This window comes from Plodia interpunctella, chromosome 2, assembly GCF_027563975.2.
Source record: "Plodia interpunctella isolate USDA-ARS_2022_Savannah chromosome 2, ilPloInte3.2, whole genome shotgun sequence".
NCBI classification, from domain to species: domain Eukaryota; kingdom Metazoa; phylum Arthropoda; class Insecta; order Lepidoptera; family Pyralidae; genus Plodia; species Plodia interpunctella.
In genome coordinates this window covers 11,606,172-11,623,416 of record NC_071295.1, presented here as the reverse complement: position 1 = coordinate 11,623,416, position 17,245 = coordinate 11,606,172, and the positions used below count along the sequence as shown (strand labels likewise).

At 37.0% G+C, this 17,245-nt stretch overlaps 1 protein-coding gene across 9 annotated transcripts in view; it reads right to left on the bottom strand.

Annotated features, from left to right (window-relative positions):
* The window catches only part of Obsc (Obscurin), a 122,527-nt gene that overhangs the window by 15,209 nt on the left and 90,073 nt on the right, over nucleotides 1-17,245 (bottom strand). For 6 of the 9 annotated variants that reach the window (XM_053754263.2, XM_053754245.1, XM_064436883.1 and 3 more), the window contains 19 exons: nucleotides 16,825-17,000; nucleotides 16,186-16,354; nucleotides 15,280-15,398; nucleotides 13,766-14,611; nucleotides 13,536-13,637; nucleotides 12,519-13,334; nucleotides 11,122-11,403; nucleotides 10,500-10,733; nucleotides 7,097-7,286; nucleotides 5,820-6,001; nucleotides 5,186-5,412; nucleotides 4,557-4,732; nucleotides 4,085-4,263; nucleotides 3,302-3,427; nucleotides 2,748-2,881; nucleotides 2,110-2,255; nucleotides 1,450-1,628; nucleotides 731-927; nucleotides 79-237 (listed from right to left, as the gene is read on the bottom strand). In XM_053754263.2, the coding sequence (XP_053610238.1) occupies nucleotides 79-237; nucleotides 731-927; nucleotides 1,450-1,628; nucleotides 2,110-2,255; nucleotides 2,748-2,881; nucleotides 3,302-3,427; nucleotides 4,085-4,263; nucleotides 4,557-4,732; nucleotides 5,186-5,412; nucleotides 5,820-6,001; nucleotides 7,097-7,286; nucleotides 10,500-10,733; nucleotides 11,122-11,403; nucleotides 12,519-13,334; nucleotides 13,536-13,637; nucleotides 13,766-14,611; nucleotides 15,280-15,398; nucleotides 16,186-16,354; nucleotides 16,825-17,000 (4,639 nt within the window). The remainder of the gene's footprint in view (nucleotides 1-78; nucleotides 238-730; nucleotides 928-1,449; nucleotides 1,629-2,109; nucleotides 2,256-2,747; nucleotides 2,882-3,301; nucleotides 3,428-4,084; nucleotides 4,264-4,556; nucleotides 4,733-5,185; nucleotides 5,413-5,819; nucleotides 6,002-7,096; nucleotides 7,287-10,499; nucleotides 10,734-11,121; nucleotides 11,404-12,518; nucleotides 13,335-13,535; nucleotides 13,638-13,765; nucleotides 14,612-15,279; nucleotides 15,399-16,185; nucleotides 16,355-16,824; nucleotides 17,001-17,245) is intronic. The other 3 variants (XM_053754230.1, XM_053754239.1, XM_053754244.1) reach the window with 3 other exon arrangements.

Below are 17,245 nucleotides of genomic sequence, written 5' to 3'. Positions count from 1 at the left end.
AAATCAGACACAATGGAACTAAATACGACAACAGAAGTTGAATGTTGATAAACGTAGTAAAAAATACATTTTGATTACCTGTTGCAGGTCGGTGAATTTCTGGGAGAAACTCGGCGGCTGGAAGACTTTCCTAACGTTGATGTTGCCTTCAGATGAATCCTCTCCGAGAGGGTTGACCAGGGTCACTGAGTATACACCCGCGTCCGACATAGCTGCAGGAGTGATTTCTAACCCCACCTGTTAAAAATACAATAATTGAAAGACACAAAACTCTTGAAGCAATAATAAATAGTCAAAGCCAAAGTGACGTCGGAGCCACGGTCAGATGGCAAGGTCGCCGGGAGTCCTGATTATTGACGTTCTATTGAATGGAAAGCGCAGGGAGGAACTTCCGAAGACTAATCTTGGAGGTCAAATTGGGGGAAATTATTTAAAAATTAACCTCCACGGGAACTTTTTCGTGTCAAATTTTAAAATACAGTATTTATCAAAGCTATAAACTACTTGCATTTCAGAATGATCTACTAAGAAACTCATATAAACTGTCTTGATTCGTATCATGGTAGAAGGGGCGCAAGTCCGCAAGCCATGAACACCTTACGAGTTAAGAATTAAGAGTGACTGCCCTTCTTTAGCAGTAATGACTGTCGTGTCTTTTAGCTGATGAAAGCTGTGGATAAAATTATATCTTGTACAGACAATCTTGTAGATATTCAGAAAGAAATCTTACCCTTTTGCCATCACAAGTCATTAAAACGCGTTCGCTTGGAGTAAGAGGCTGACCATCCTTTTTCCACGTGACATCAGGAACAGGGTTGCCCCTGATTGGAACTGATATTAAGAGAGGTTGTCCCTCTTCGGCTGTGATGTCGCGAAGCCCGTGGATGAGTTGGGGCCGTTCTTGTGGGGACGAGTCGTCGGCACGACCTGACGAAATTAATTATTTTAAAATGGTTTTTGTATTGTCGACATTTGAAAATAGAAAATCTTGTACATCAAATAAATCATCGTCTTCATCAACAGCCATTTAAACTTCCAGTCTGCTGCGGCACTGGCCTTCCTTGCGGATGTACTTATCCATCCGCAAGTTCATCATTTAAATTAAATAAATAATCAAACATAACATTGTAATATTTAAAAAAAAGATTAAATGATTTAAAACAATAATATGTCATGAACATGACCTAAAGAAATTTTGAGATGTGTCACAAAAGTGCGTAGTTTACATTGTAATGTTATGAAGTGTTGTAGACTCTTGTTCATAGAAAATAAAAATATTTATTGATTAATTAAAAGGTTTCTCACCATCTATATGTTGGTAGATAGTCGTAAAATTCTAACTAATATAAAACTAATAATACACTCAAAAATAAAGGTTTCTCACCGTACTTCTCAATATATTATCTCATAGAGGTCTTAATACAAAGTAATATTTATCAGCCAACTCACTAGCAACAGTAAGCACAGCATTGGTGGCGGTCACCCCCGTGTCGTTGATGGCCTGCACGGCGTACTGACCGGCGTCGGCCGCGGCCGCGTGGTCCAGCAGCAGCGCGTGCGCGCCGTGCGGCGTCGACACCAGCCGCACGTGCTGCCCGTCCGGCACCACTTCCTGGCCGTTGTGAGTCCTGCACGTCCACAATGAGGATTGTTAAAAATAAATTGACGTATACAGAGAATATAGCTTTCTTTGTTATATGTCAGATTTTTTTTGACCCAAGATACAAGTGATGTGCATATTAGTAATACATACATATACATATACATATAGTAAATACATATTTTTTTATGTGAAAGATACGAGGAGAAGGGGACAATGTTGATGATTATCGTGTTAATCCTGGCCTGCATTATGGATCTGGACAATGGATCTATTGGGAGACTCAACAAACACAAGACAACTATGTCAAAAATTAGATAAACTGTAAAAAAAAGTCATACTAGATCCTTTATGAACCTGGACAATATGAAACTGACACAGTTAAATCTTTAAAACCGTAAGGCTTATTTTATACGCTGAATCCAGACTTTGCTGCCTCACAGCTCAGAATGAATCCAGGAACTTGCTAAAATGAGTGAGAGTGAATATATTTGTGTCAGAATACTAACCATTTGATGGTCGGTGGCGGGTGACCAAGCACCTTGACTTCGAGCTTAGCTGGGAATCCTTCTATAACGTTAGCTGGCTGCAGTTCCGCGATGAAAACTGGCTTGCGCTCCTTCTCTGTCACTTCTACGTTGGCTTTTGATGCAGCCTAGAAGGAATTATTTCGATCATCGAGATTACAAAATGATATTATGTAAATTGAATGTGTTATAGCATACATGACTTGGGTCACACTTCGTACCTAAATATTTTCTTTTCATGTAATTAATTATGTTACAAATAAATTAAACTCGCTCCTGGACCAATGTACGAGTCGAACTCGTGCACCGAGGTGACTGACTTATATTTGTGGGCGTATGCACTCATTTCGTGTGAAATGAAGTGCAAATATAAGTTTGACATTTTTTTTCTGTATTACATTAACATTTCCGATTTTTCCATTATTTGTATTGTAAGTTCTCAATTGCCAAATGTTATGATTCTAGGTCAACGGCCAGTTACCTTTTGGGTTTTGATGTTTATGTAAAATAGCAAAATATTTTTAATTTTGTAATGGGAAAAGCAAGATGTCAGTTCAACGTGACCAGGTGTCATAACGAATGAGTATATTTAAATAAAGCCGTAGAAAGAAAAAAGTTACCTCTCCCAACTTGTTGGTAAGTGTGAGCGAGTAGACACCAGCATGTTCGGGCTTGCAGCTGTCGATGCTGAGGCCGATGACCCCGCCCGGCTGGTTGATGAAGTTCACCGCTTGCGATGGACGGATTGGTAGACCTGAGTCATCAGAAAAAGCCATGCTCAGTTTTAAAATGCGGCCCACACTGAGCACTAAGCTTGTATTGCGGGTCCCATGAACACAAACAGAGAAAAGGGCTTACCACACCCAGAACCGTAGACAAATTTTTGCCAACGCCAAACAGTGTACTAGATTCTTCTATTCCTTGGTTGACTGTTACGTTAGAAGAAAAATCATCCTATCGCTCACAGACCAGTATGGAAGCAAAACTTGTATTACATAATTTGGAAAAAATGTCAGAAATCGTTCTAACTCCAAACAAAGAGCATAATGTATGAGTACTGGGTTTATACTCTTGAGAAAGCACAGTTAAACATATATTACTAGCTTTTGCCCGTAGCTTCACCCGCGTAATTTTCTCACGGAGATATAATAAACATAGAGAGACGTATACACACCATCTTTGAACCATTTGATCTCCGGCGCCGGGAACGCCATCACCCTAGCTTCTAACTTCAAAGGCTGGCCAACCACAGCTCTCGTGTCTTCTAACTCTTGGCTGAATGACGGCTTCCTTGGTGTAGCTATGGGACAAAGCATTCTCTTAAAACGGTTTTATGAGGTAATAATAAAAAATCCATTTTAAAAATCTGGATTTTTTTAACAAAGACTGGATTTTTATTGTGGGCTGGTTAGAGGTTTTCTCATTGGATTTGTTATTAAAGTTTTCTTGTTTACGTTTTGAAACTTATATAATAAATGAAACTTAAATCTAAGCAGAAATATTACATATCATTTCACCAGTCTTCATTTCGATTTGTTTATCAGGAAAACACACTGAAACTGACACATATAGAAAACTGTACTTATTTTTAATTTGTAATCACTGTTACAAACCTAGAAAGTGTTATTCCTATAGTTATATATTCTACCCGTTTACCAAATTGTAATCTGGCCAATAGAACTTCGTATGATGCTTCACACACTCACAGACATACAAACTTTAGTAGAATAGGACGATATGTGGCATTATGTTTCTAAGGTAAACAAATTATATTATTTACCGCAACACTGACTATTAAGTACATAAGTGTCAAATCTTAAGTAGTTTGAAAACAAATATAGGTAAGTACCTATTTTAATACTACATCTTAGAAACAACAATATATACTAAAAGTTTTAGTGTGTAGTTTTTTAATTTACGACATAAGTAGAGATTTTGATTAATAAAAATAACTTACGATTAACAGCGACAGCACAAAGTGCAGAGTTCTCCCCGTGCGTATTAGTGATTACAAGTTTGTACGCGCCGCAGTCCGCGGGGGTCGCATGTTCGATGCTCAGCTTGACCGTGCCGTCGGGTAGAGCGGTTTGTTTGACGCGGGAATCTTCGGCGGAGAGGGGAACACCATCTTTGTACCTAAGTGAAATTAGGGGCGGAAAGTGAATTTGGAGGTAGAAATTAAAATTCAATGGTTTAAGAATTGAACCAACAATATAAGTTAATATTTTAGTCTATGGCTTAAAAGCATCGATCTTAGAATGTTTCAATTTCAAACAAAAACTGAGAAGCATAAATAATATACTGGTATACGAGGCCAAATAAAAAAAAATGGCGAGAAACAATGGTCCTGGCTCTTTTCATATTTCAAAAAGGAAAAATTTTCATATATATACGCGTAAATAAAATGTAACAGTTGAGTGTAATCTCACCAAGCGGCAGTAGGAATCGGGCTGCCGTCCAGCTTGGCCTTGAGTTCGAGAGGCTCCCCTTCATCCACGTCCTTCTGCGGCTCGAGCTTCCTCACGAAGCTGGGGCTCGCCTGCCCGAGGCTCACCTCAGCTCCGCACACCGCCTCGCCCGCCAAGCTCACTGCGCGCACTTTGTACTGGGAGTTAAATAAAGAAATATCTTTAAAGTAGAGAAGATACTAACTAGATTTCATAAATATTTAACAAATATTCTCTATAATATAGACACACAAACAGACAAAACATATTGAACAAAATATACTGAGCGTTAAGACACTAAAATAGAAGCAATTTCTCACATCTTGATATTCATAGGTTTCTCGGTGAGAAACACATAGAGAATGGAGGCAGATTATTTTTGGTTAGTTTAGACTCAACTCCCAATAGTATTCTCACTTTTTTACCACAAAAAAATATTCATTGCAAGACTGAGCGAGCAAATATGATTGAATACTCAAAAGTATTCAATCATATTATGATTAATTTCATTTAAAAAATTCATATTCCTCGAAATAAGTAGAGATGAATTTGGGTTTCTTGCAGAGAACTGAGTATTAGTAGTATATTTAAGAGTAATTATAATAACTCACCTTGCCAGCGTCACTGGCAGCAAAGTGCTTAATTTCCAATGCACTGGAGACTTGCCCTTCAATCTCAGTCTTGATGGCGTGTCTATCGTCATCGACCACTGGTTTTCCATTGAGGAACCACTGGACATCAGGTTTGGGCACGCCGTCGCAGCGGACTTTGAGCACGCAGTCTTCGTAATCGCGCACCACTTGTCTTTGTAGTGGTTTTGTGAAGACTGGTTCGCCAGCTGTGACAAAAATTAGCGTTGAAATTATTTCTACGGTAATAATATTAGATTTTTTTTATAAAAACTACATTTCTTACGAAAGGTTTTATTGTCGTTAGAGAGATCTTGCTTTATTCAACGTGTGACATAAAAATCTTGTTCGTGAATTAAACGGTTGAAGAATTTTGCAATGCTAAAGGATGAATAGCGATAACATCGAAAATTCTAGAATATTTTGGTAAAATGTTCCGTTAATAAAGAAGACAATTTTTTCCCCAATTATTAGACTTCACTTTAGCCTGATAGGTCGATTTCGCGATTGGTTAAATTAATCTCAACAGCGATTGATCCAATTCGTGGATTGGACCAAAATATCATCCATTAACAACCAATTACCTTCGACAGTGAAGTAATAAGTGTTCACTTACTATGCACGCTAAGCCTAGCCTGTTGCGAGCACTCTCCGATCTCATTAGTAGCCGTGACAGTGTACAGGCCGGCGTCTTCCACGCTAACATTCTTCACCACTAGCGAGTAGGTCTCAGTCGGCTTGTCCTCCACAATGTCGAAGCGGTCGGAGGTCGGCTGGATGGCGTAACCGTCTTTGCTCCTAGGGACAGGCAAATAATATTAGTTAAGGGGGTCCCGAGCGCACACATATCATATTATTTATTTATTTGTATACCTGTAATGGTAGTTGTATGAATAAATAAATAAATATTTTTATGAATTTATTTTAATTAAAATCTAGCGTGGACATATTATGCTAATGCTATACAAAGGACTTAATTAAAAAGTAATATTTTATTGTACAATACGTAGTCACAATTTACTAAACGGACTTTAGTGGCCACCGTTTTCCGTTTAGTAGATTGTGGCAAAACTACAATACTTTTTAATGAAGCCCTTTACCTAGGGAAGCATAAATTACCGAGCCAGAATTTTAAAATGTGCCTCTGTTTAAAAGAAATTAATAAAAATATGATGCAAATAAAAGAACGAGTACTAGTTACAACAATGGCAAGAACGACATGCAAGCAAGGCCTCAAATAAAAATGAAATGATTTTGTTTTCATAAATATATTAGATGTTGCCCAGGACTTCGCTCTCGTGGGAATTTTGAGATAAAATATAGCCTATAGCCGATATGTATAGTCTATATCTTGGATAATGTACTTTTTCTTATTGTGAAAGAATTTTTGAGATCGATTCGGTAGTTTCGGGGGTGATCTCCGAAACTACCGAACCGATCTCCTCAAACACATAAACTCACAAATGCTTACTTTTTATAATAATAGTTTAGATTATACCAAGCTCGAGCTTATTGCTTTCAACGGTTTAATAATTTATGAAATATTTCAAGAAAGAAAAGCCTTTCACATTGTACATTTTGTCAAAAAATACAGATAGTTATTTCCAGAACACGTATGTGATTGACGCAAATTGGACAAAAAAGAAGTTGTTTTAACCAGAACAAATCATTGTGTAAAGAAGTTAGAATCTGACAGTCTTACTACCAAACAATTTTATTTTACAACACTTAATAAACGCATGATCCGCCTGAAATTAAATGATACTGGGGACACTATAAAAACATCATTCAAGCACGTGTAATCTTGCAATGGGCGGACAATGTATTTAGCAAGAGCTTAACTTTCTAAAGTTAGGTAAAATGAGTAGTTTGGGTAAAGTTACACAGTCTTACCATTTAACCTCGGCAATGGGATTGGCCTTGACATTAGCTACAAAGGTAGTCTCTTCATACGGTTGAGCTATGATGTCATTCAGACCCTCGATCTCAGGTCTAAGCAGGATGTCCAGACGAGCTGAACTCTCACCGACGCCATATTTGTTTTTGGCCTGGATGGTGTAAACTCCAGTGTCCGCGTGACGACCTATAAATTGTACAAGTTGTAACTAATACTTTAGGAAATCCTCATTAAGTACCGGGTTCACTAGGACCCCCTCGGGGATTGAAACCGTGAGAAAATTGTAATATTATACAATGTGTAATTTTATTGTCTAGTGTCTATAATTCATGTTTGTTATTCCACACTAGCTTTTGCCCGCGGCTTCGCCCGCGTGAATTTCAAAGCAAAATCTCAGTAATTTTTTTATCGCGTACTCTGTAAGACTGGTAAACATATATGATTCAAATTCGCATTTTTTCTCATCTTTAGTTAAATTTTTTGTTTCGCGCTGCGTGTCCGTGCTCGTCCCGTAAACTTGTTCAATCCCGCTTCCTGCTATGTAATGTAAAGTAGATATCCCGTACCGTTTCCTACATATTGTGCCATCATGTTTTTTGCAATGTGTCCCGTCCTGTTTCCCACTACTTGTCTCCTTCCTATTTCCCGCTCCTACTCTCACTCCCGCTTTGTGCAACGCGTGCCGTCCCATTTTCCATGACGTTTTACGTCCCGGTTTTTTATTAACCACAAACGTAAATTTAACATTTTTTGTATTTACTATTACTGTTATTTACTACAAAAAGTAAGTGTGCCAATTTTCAGCTTCTTATCTTGAAAATTGTATTAAGTCCCATACAATCTTTCACCCGCCTTATGAAGGGGTTGAGGGTTAATTTTCAGAAAAATCTGAAACACGTATTCATTACTTTGTTGTAAACAACCAAAATCCAAATTTTCAAGTCACTGACTTCAACGGTGTAGAAGTTTCATATTTACAGTTTTTCACCCGTTTCACCCCCTTCGGAGTAGAATTTCCAAAAATCCTCTCTTGGTGCTCACCTACACTTACCTACATGCCAAATTTCAGCTTCCCGCCCACCAGTTTTTCGGGTGTATGTTGTCTGTCAGTCAGTCACGGAGTTTTATACTGATATATTGATACATACTGCGCCCATTATATCTATATCAGACTTTAATCGATAAAAACAATTTGTTTATATTCTGTTTACACCTTTCTACAATTTTTTTAAGTAAATCGGCTCCGTGGATTTTTATTTTAATTTTCCTACAGGATCCCCCTCATTTTCCGGGATGAAATGTCTATAAGATGTTAACCCGGGATTCTGAGGCATTTTTGATTCATAATTAGTTTTTCAATTATCCTACGGAAACCTGAACATTTACCGGGATGAAATGTATCTAATTTTCCTACGGGACCCTCCTCATTTTCCGGGATGAAATGTCTATAAGATGTTAACCCGGGATTCTGAGGTATTTTTAATTCATAATTAGTTTTTCAATTATCCTACTGGAACCTGACCATTTACCGGGATGAAATGTATCTAAGATGTTAACCCGGTATATAAGGTACCTACATACCAAATTTCAAGCAAATCGGTCCAGTAGATTTCGAGTGATGCGCGTTCAGATAGACAAAAATTTCCAAAACTATATTTTCGTCATCTATATCAGTAACTAAGTTTATTCCATGAAGAATTAAAAAAAATATATCCAATGTACAAAGGGGTTTGAAGATTTGTGGCATACCTACTGCCGCCATTTTGATTTTTTTTCAAAATCGCGGCCAGCCATAAAACGTATATAAATCGATAGCTGAGATAAATACCAACAAAAAATATTAAAACAATGACCCTCGTAAAGTGTCAGGTTTCTGAGATAATAACCGTCAAAGTTGATCACGTGACATCCATAATTATAAGCAAGGGTATGTGTTCTGATGAATAAAGATGTTAAAAAAAAAACTTAGAACAAATATGTATGTTGCATTGTATCTGGATATATTTTTCAACTTAATAACATATTTTGTGACCATCTATGTGTGAGTGCAGTATCGTCATTAGATTTAATATGACATTTGACATTATAGGGTAAATGAAAGTAATAGGTACCTCTGTAAAACCATTTACTACATAACACAAGATAGGAATAATCATAAAATTAAAAATTCTCTTTACGTTTATATTGTGGCATAGTTTTATGGTTACCTACTTACTACAATTTCTCTTTGCGAAAATAGTTATATAAACCTGGATTTCTTTTTACATTGGCACAAAAGGGAAAACAATTAGAAGTACAGTTTCGGAACAGTATTTTTATTGCCCGATAAACAATTTAAGGCATCATGCTTTTAGTATACACAATTTAAACACTTTTGAGACTACAAACACAAAAATCACATTCATAACATCAATACAAAAAACACTTTTTGACTTTCTTATACACATAAAACAAGTAATAGTTAATTACTTCCTCCGCCACACTCCCCCCACCCCCGCTTGTAGTGTGTCTCGCTTGCACATTAGAATAATACAATATATAATCTATTTTCTTGTTATATATAACACCTAAAACAATACCTAATGAACAGTACGTCTCCATTGACTTTTTTGTCGTAGTATAAAATATTCTTATTAAGTACATAGTAGCCGCAACATGTAGAAATATCATGAGGCATAGTTATCTATGTTTTATTATTAATATTATCTATACCTATTAGAATATTTTGTGTATGTTTACACATTGTTATACCAAATAGATGGGTTTATAGTCGCTATTAAAAAAAAAAAATAGAAATCACGTGATCAACTTTGACGGTTATTTTCTCGGAAACCTGACACTTTATGAGGGTCATTGAATTAATATTTTTTGTTGGTATTAATGTCAGCTATCGATTTATAAAGGTTTCATGGCTGGCCGCGATTTTGAAAAAAAAATCAAAATGGCGGCAGTAGGTATGCCACGCTCCATAGTAAAATCTTCAAACCCCTTTGGCCTTTCTTCAATTTTATTATATGTATTGATTATCTAAACAATTATCTGTGACTATTATTTGTAGCGTCATATCATTATTTTTATAATTTATATATGTTTGTTTAAATATATAGCCATAAGATCGTTATAACAAACATGTGTAAGTTATCTTCTAGTGTCGACATGTCGGTTCATGTTTGGAGAATACATTATCCACACGATTATCTGGGACGCCGTATTATTTGTAGCTTCATATTTATTATATTTGTAATTTATCTAGGCATAAGACCCTTATAACAACCATATATAGATAGGTGAGTATACGTAATGTCTAAGAACTAAGTAATTATTACCTATGCAATAATTTGAAGACCATAAATTGTACACTTAGTTGGCAAATAAATGGATATGAATATATGACCTTACCAGTAGGAATAGACAAAGTAAAGGTGCATTCTTTAAGGCCGTGATCAAGCTCCTTCGAATCGGCAGTGGTGACGACTGTCGCATCAGGCGTGATCTCGACTCCATTGAGAAGCCAAGCGACGTGCGGGAGGGGATCAGCTGTGCATACGGCCTTCATTGTCACAGGTTCGCGTTGCATCACTCGCTGCGCTTCCAGTGGACTGGTGAAGATTGGTTTGCGGTATTCGCTTACAGCTGTGAAAAAAATTTTATTTTTAAACCAAATTACTTAATGAAGACATTCCTGCTAGCATATTGGCGACTTCGTCAATATGACGAATCATATAAGTAAACCTATATGAAACTAAAGTCAAGTATAGATTAATATCGCAATTCAAATTTGTGATGAAACTTCTGCTCAGGGAATTTCTAATAAATTCTGCCAGATTGATTTTAACCGTTAAGATTTCCTAGTGATCATCGTCATCTTTTACAGCCTTCTTTTTTCTTATCAATTCCAGATCTGACTGTAATCCTATTGTTTTCATTATCTCCAGGATCGAAGGGTTGAACGCCATCCTTCTGGATCTTGTGGCTTACATTATATCTCTATATCTATGAAAGAAATCTATGGAATACTCACGAGAAACCGACAATTCAGCCTTCTGCACTTTCTTGCCCAAATCGTTGCCGACTTCACACTGCCAAGTGCCCTGATCTTGCATCGCCACACTATCAATCACCAGCTTGTATTCGTCACCATCATTGGTGATATGTACTCTGTTGCAAGGCTTGACTTCTTGGCCGTTGAGGAGCCAGCGAACCGTGGGTTTGGGAGATCCTGAAGCTTGGACTGTGTAGACTAACGGAAGAGATTCGTATGCGTGGCTGTCTTTCATGCTGCTGCCTTTGATTGTGGGGGGTGCTGCAAAGGTGTGTGAAGTTAGAAGACGAAGTGATGGCAGGTAACGAAGCAAAGTTAGAGCGATGAGTTCGAAAGATATTTTGAAACAAGGGAAAGGAGATTCAAGTTTTTTGATGAAGATAAGACTATTGAAGTAAAACTACGACTGAAGGTACTCAAATATAGTTTACTTTTAAACTACGAAATTAAGTAGAATTTTTGAACATTTCTAAGACAGCAGTCGATAGATAGAATATAAAGATGATTTTCCTTTTCAACATACTTAAAATAAGACAGTTGAGATTTTAACAATTGAAAAACGAGACATTAATCACATCATTTGAAGGTCCCTCAGAAAGCGAAAGAGGTAAGCTCCTAAAACAAAACATATTTATTATTTACAATAGAGTCCTCAAAAAATGCCGCAATTTATGTACAGCAGTTATTTAGAAACTTATTGACGTTAAAACCGAACACTTACCAATACCTGCGAAAAAGAGAAACCAGCGCTGAAGAGTAGAACTGTCTTTGTGTATGTCTGTGTCGATCTTACCTTTCATCGAGGGTTTAAAAATAAGAGAGAACATTAAAAGCTTTATTCATGCGGCAACACTATGCAACATATAAATATGTAATTTTTACCTTGATGATGTGTTGCTGGCTGCCGATCTAATGCCTCAGTCGCCAAGTCCGATTATTAGTATGCCAGAAGGGAATGTTATTACGCATGCGCGCTAAAACAGACATACGACAGAGCATTAGTTAATACAATGATTGTTGCTCGACTAAAGAATTAAAGATACTAATTTGACATGTTGAGTAAGGGTTAAGAAACACCATTTACAGTCATTTCAAGAGGCTTCATAAATAGACAAGTACAGCACTAATATATATGTCATGTCATGTATATAATATATATGTCAAACTAGTATCCCTTTTTATGAAGTCAAGTTTGAAGACAAAATGTGTGGACGATCTGCTTAACATGACAGACCATTAAAGCGGAATATAGCAATTCAAGATCTGACTTAAAAGCGATGTTATCTTATCCTCAGGAGACATTGACTAGCGTTATCATATCAGCCGTTTTTAAACCGTTATTTCATGTTTCGTATTACGATTGACTGGAAAATTACCTTTATCGTCTTCCTCGGTAAGTATTTCATCGAGAATGCTCCTTTGTCTCCGACTTCGTCTCAACAGCTCTTCTATGTCTTCATCTACCTCCTCCTCTACGCTAAATAGTTTGTTCGCTTGCTTTCTCTTTCTTTCGACAGTTGATTCTGTTATATTTTTCGTAATATTATCATAATTTCTAATTGGCCCTAAAACTAACTCCTCCATGATACGATTCTTCACATCATTAATCCTATCGTCTATAGCTTCTTTTTCGTTTTCGTCAAACTCTTTCGAGATATGTATTAATTTGTCAGTAATATCATTCTCGTATATTTTGTGAGATTTTTCTTTTAAAATTAACGATTCTTCTTCGCCCTCGTCCGTGAAGTAGTCCTCTTTGTATGAGGACTGACACACATATGAATCTTTACTGAATACTTTTCTAGTTTCATCGATATCGAAAATAGATTTCGATAAGTCCTCTATTGATATTTCCCGTGACAGGGAATCATTTTGCCAACTTGACTCATCTTCAGAAACGGACATGATAGATATGGTTCTATTTGCACTTGTCCTCCCACATCTAGAATTATTATCAGCTTCCGAGTCTGTTTGTGGCTCTTCAATGATACCGTAAATACCTCTTCTGATATGATCTGGTATTGTGTATTTACCCAGTTCAGACAAAAAGTAGCTATGACTAGCTATTTCTTCAACTTCCAATGAAGTTGTGTGTGGTTTTGTGGGTTGAACAATCTTTCTACCACCATAATCGTCATCATAAAAGACGGCGGATGTTTTTATTTTATGCAATGTGCGCGTTTCCGCTGGACCTACCAGTTAAAATATATGTTCACATGGATATCATAGGTTGAAAGAGTTAGACATGCGATGAAAAAGTTATGACGCAAAATAGAGGCGTGATTATTTGTAAGATATATTATTTAATGAAGCAATTTTGTGTTGTAACAAGTTAGATTTAATATTTTATGGGATTAGAACTAGGAAGAGAAGGTAGGAAGCAGGATACTGACCTGTGATAATGGCGTCATGTGACATTGTGCTGCTGACTTTAGATACTATAATCGAGCCATCCTCGCCTGTCTTGAACGTGGTTACTGTTTCGAAAACCCGGCCTAAACAACAAATCACACTTGGACTGTTAAAAGCATGCAACATTGTCATTGTGTGCGAAAACGTGAGATTTCGCTAATAAGCTGTTTGCGGAATTGAAGAGTGAAGCCTAAAGCGTTGCGTTTTATACCTTCTGTTTCAGCACTTAACGGTTCTTCTTTGACAGACTGTTTTTTAACCGATTTGCGTTTGGGAGTTTTAAGGTCTTCGTCAATTGGGATTTCTTCAATAAGTTCGGGCTTAGTAACTCCTTTTTTGCCGATCTGTTTGTTGTCATCGACTTCTTCTATGATAGGTTTCTTGATCTGTTCGTTATGGTTCTCATCCCAGAAGGACTTTTCTTCGGCTATTTCTGGCTCTGTTATTGACTTTCTGCCTTTTCCAACTACAGGAGCATCAACTTCTTCTATTATAGGTTTCTTTTGTTTACCGTCGTCGACATCATCCCAGAAAGATTTCTCCTCCGCTGATTCTGGTTCTGTGACTGATTTTTTCCCTTTACCAGTAGTCGGTGTATCAACTTCTTCTAATATAGGTTTCTTTTGTTTACCGTCGTCGACATCATCCCAGAAAGATTTCTCCTCCGCTGATTCTGGTTCTGTGACTGATTTTTTCCCTTTACCAGTAGACGGTGTATCAACTTCTTCTATTATAGGTTTCTTTTGTTTACCGTCATCGACATCATCCCAAAAAGATTTTTCTTCAGCCACTTCAGGTTCCGTAACAGATTTTTGACATTTTACTGTAGTTGGTGACTCAATTTCCTCTATGACAACCTTTTTAGAGCTATCATTTTCATCGTCACCCCAAAAAGATTTTTCTTCAGCTTCTTCTGCTTTTGTTTTCCCTTTCACTGCCTTTTTCTTCTCAGCATTCTTACTGACTTCTTCTTCCAAGGGTTGTTTTGCTTTGCTATGTTCTTCAACTTGATTTTCTTCAATTTCCTCCTTTGACAATCTCGTATGAACTTCTCTTGCTATTAGATGGAATGAAAAAAACTTTATGATAAAAATACTATATTAAAAATGGTGACATGTAAACAAGGACGACACAAGTGACGGGTGAATAAATGCAGGATAAAGTGCATCAATGTTTTTAAGTGCATACTACAGCATTCTAGTCTATTGAATGCTTCAGCGGATGTAAAACTACCAATTTCGCATGGCATCTAGGGACACCACAACAAAATATCGTGCGAATAAATAAAGATGCGGTAATATCTAACTTAAATCATACGGTTAATGCAAACTACTACTTTACCGTGTGTTTGCCTTCGCATCGCCAATTGTGTTGAGTAAAAACTTCCACAGTAGTGCTTACCATGGTATGTTGAAATTTATGTTGTGTGTTCATTCGTGTTGTGTCCATATCGTATGTTTTGATCTTGTACTCTTAAACATTAACCTTCTTATTACGAGTATATATTTGAAATTTAATAAATAGGATCTTGCTGCGATAAGCATTTAAAATGAGATATTTCTACTCATTTGCAAATTGTAACAATAATTCTGTTTACTATTTATTTGACAGTGAAATTAGACCTAAATTTTAACAAGACTTATCAATCTACTTAGTGCCATTCAAAAATCTACTCTATCTACCACCCACAAAATCGAGTTCTGCTTGTACCCTGACAATACTTACTGTGAACAGTGACCGTGCTCTTCGATGACACGGATCCCATCTCGTTCTCGGCGCGGACTTCGTATTCGCCACCATCTTCTTCTTTGATCAGAGTGACTGTTAGGTTGAAGTTTTCCAATCTGTCAAAAGAACAATATCCAAAAATCGAAGCGATAGCACCTAATTTTCAGCAATAAATTAAAATACAGGTCATGCTCGTGTGATTATCGGAGAGGTCGACTTCTTTTATACCATATCCTAACTAATATTATAGATGCGAAAGTAAGTTTGTTTGTTTGTTACCTCTTCTCGCTCTATCTACTCAACCAATCTTCTTGAAATTTTGCATACATCTAGCTTGAAGCATGGAGAAAGGACATAGGCTAACAAAAGCTAGTAATTAATAGATGATGGACTAAAAGCCATTTCGTTTCTAATAGATCGAACCAAAGTTGACATCTCCCTCGATAATTTACACGTGTGTGATCCGTAATTTAATAGGACTTATTTTTTTCCGTTCGTTTTAATCAAATTAATTGTCTAGAATATTTCAGATTTTCTCTTTCTTTGATAGATTTCCTGATTCATTATCATAAATTAGATGTTAAATATTAGTTAAGATTTAAGGTCTCATTGCAGTACTCCAGATGTGTACAGAGTTATTAATACTACTTAATGGTTACGTTTAATGTGTGCATGTCAGTCAATGTGAAAAAACGAAAAAATGAAGTAACAGTAGGAACATAAGAAAGAGGATGAATTATCTGTCAGTTTCAAATAGCTTTTCTGTGACTTTGTTCTATAGTTGTTAGAAAGGCGCGTAGAGTATTCCCTCCCCGCACCTCTTCACCCCTCCACGATTGCCCTGCGTGTAAACTTTTGAAATTCGACTGTAGGAACCATGTAATTAAATCGAAATTTCATTACCTCTGAGTATCCCTCTCGATCTTTATCCTGGCATCAGTAGTCAGCTCTTTGCCGTCCTTGAACCACTTGACCTTGGGTTCGGGACAGCCCTCCACTTCCACATCCAGTTTTAAGGTCTTCCCGACGTCTACTGTCATATCCACCAGGCTCTTGGTTATACGGGGTTTTCCTGGACAAATGTAAAACATAAGTATTTACGTTAAATAATGAGGACAATAGAACAATAGAAAATATGTATGTCGTACGAGGCGTCTAAGGGATACATAGCCTTCGGAGCTGATGAACATTAGAATTCTCAAGGAGGGTTATCGTCAGGCAGACGGCCGGAAGTAAAATCACAGCCGAATCTCCAAAATTGTACAACTTATGTGTTGTGGTGTGATAGTGCACATTGATTTATCTCTCTCATTCAGATGTTCACAATGTGCATGATAGAGATAAATCAACGTGTACTATCTCTCTCTCACCTGAGCATTTTCCCATTTTCCTCCTCAGCTGTGCAGCATCGGAGTCTACGGTCCACTTTCTTACTTGTTCTTCTCCACTTGGCACGGTTTACAACACTAGTTGACAAACCATTGCAAATCAACTTGCACTTAATATTTTGAGAAATAAATTATTTTAATTTTTTTAACTTACTGTTGACAGTAAAGGTGGCTTCACACTGGTCAGCTCCGAGCTCATTGGAGACCTTGCAGGTGTATTTCCCCGAGTACTCCGCGGAGACTTCCTTCAGGATCAGCTTGTGGCTGGAGCCGCTGTCCACGCGGGTGAACACCGACTTCTTTTCCGTGATCTCCACGTCGCCGAGGTACCTGTTTTAAATTAATAAAGATATATTTACTCCACAACAAAATGACCTTAAATAGATATATACAGAAACATAAATTGTGACTAAAGAATGATAAAAGACGAACGAATCGTTATGGAGATCTGTACCCATGCTGGATATTAGAAAATCTTGTGTTGCATGTAACCAGAGCACCCTGTAAAGGCTATTAGATGATATACATCATGATTCGTCGCGCGTTCTGATTAGATAGTTGTTATACTTGATAAT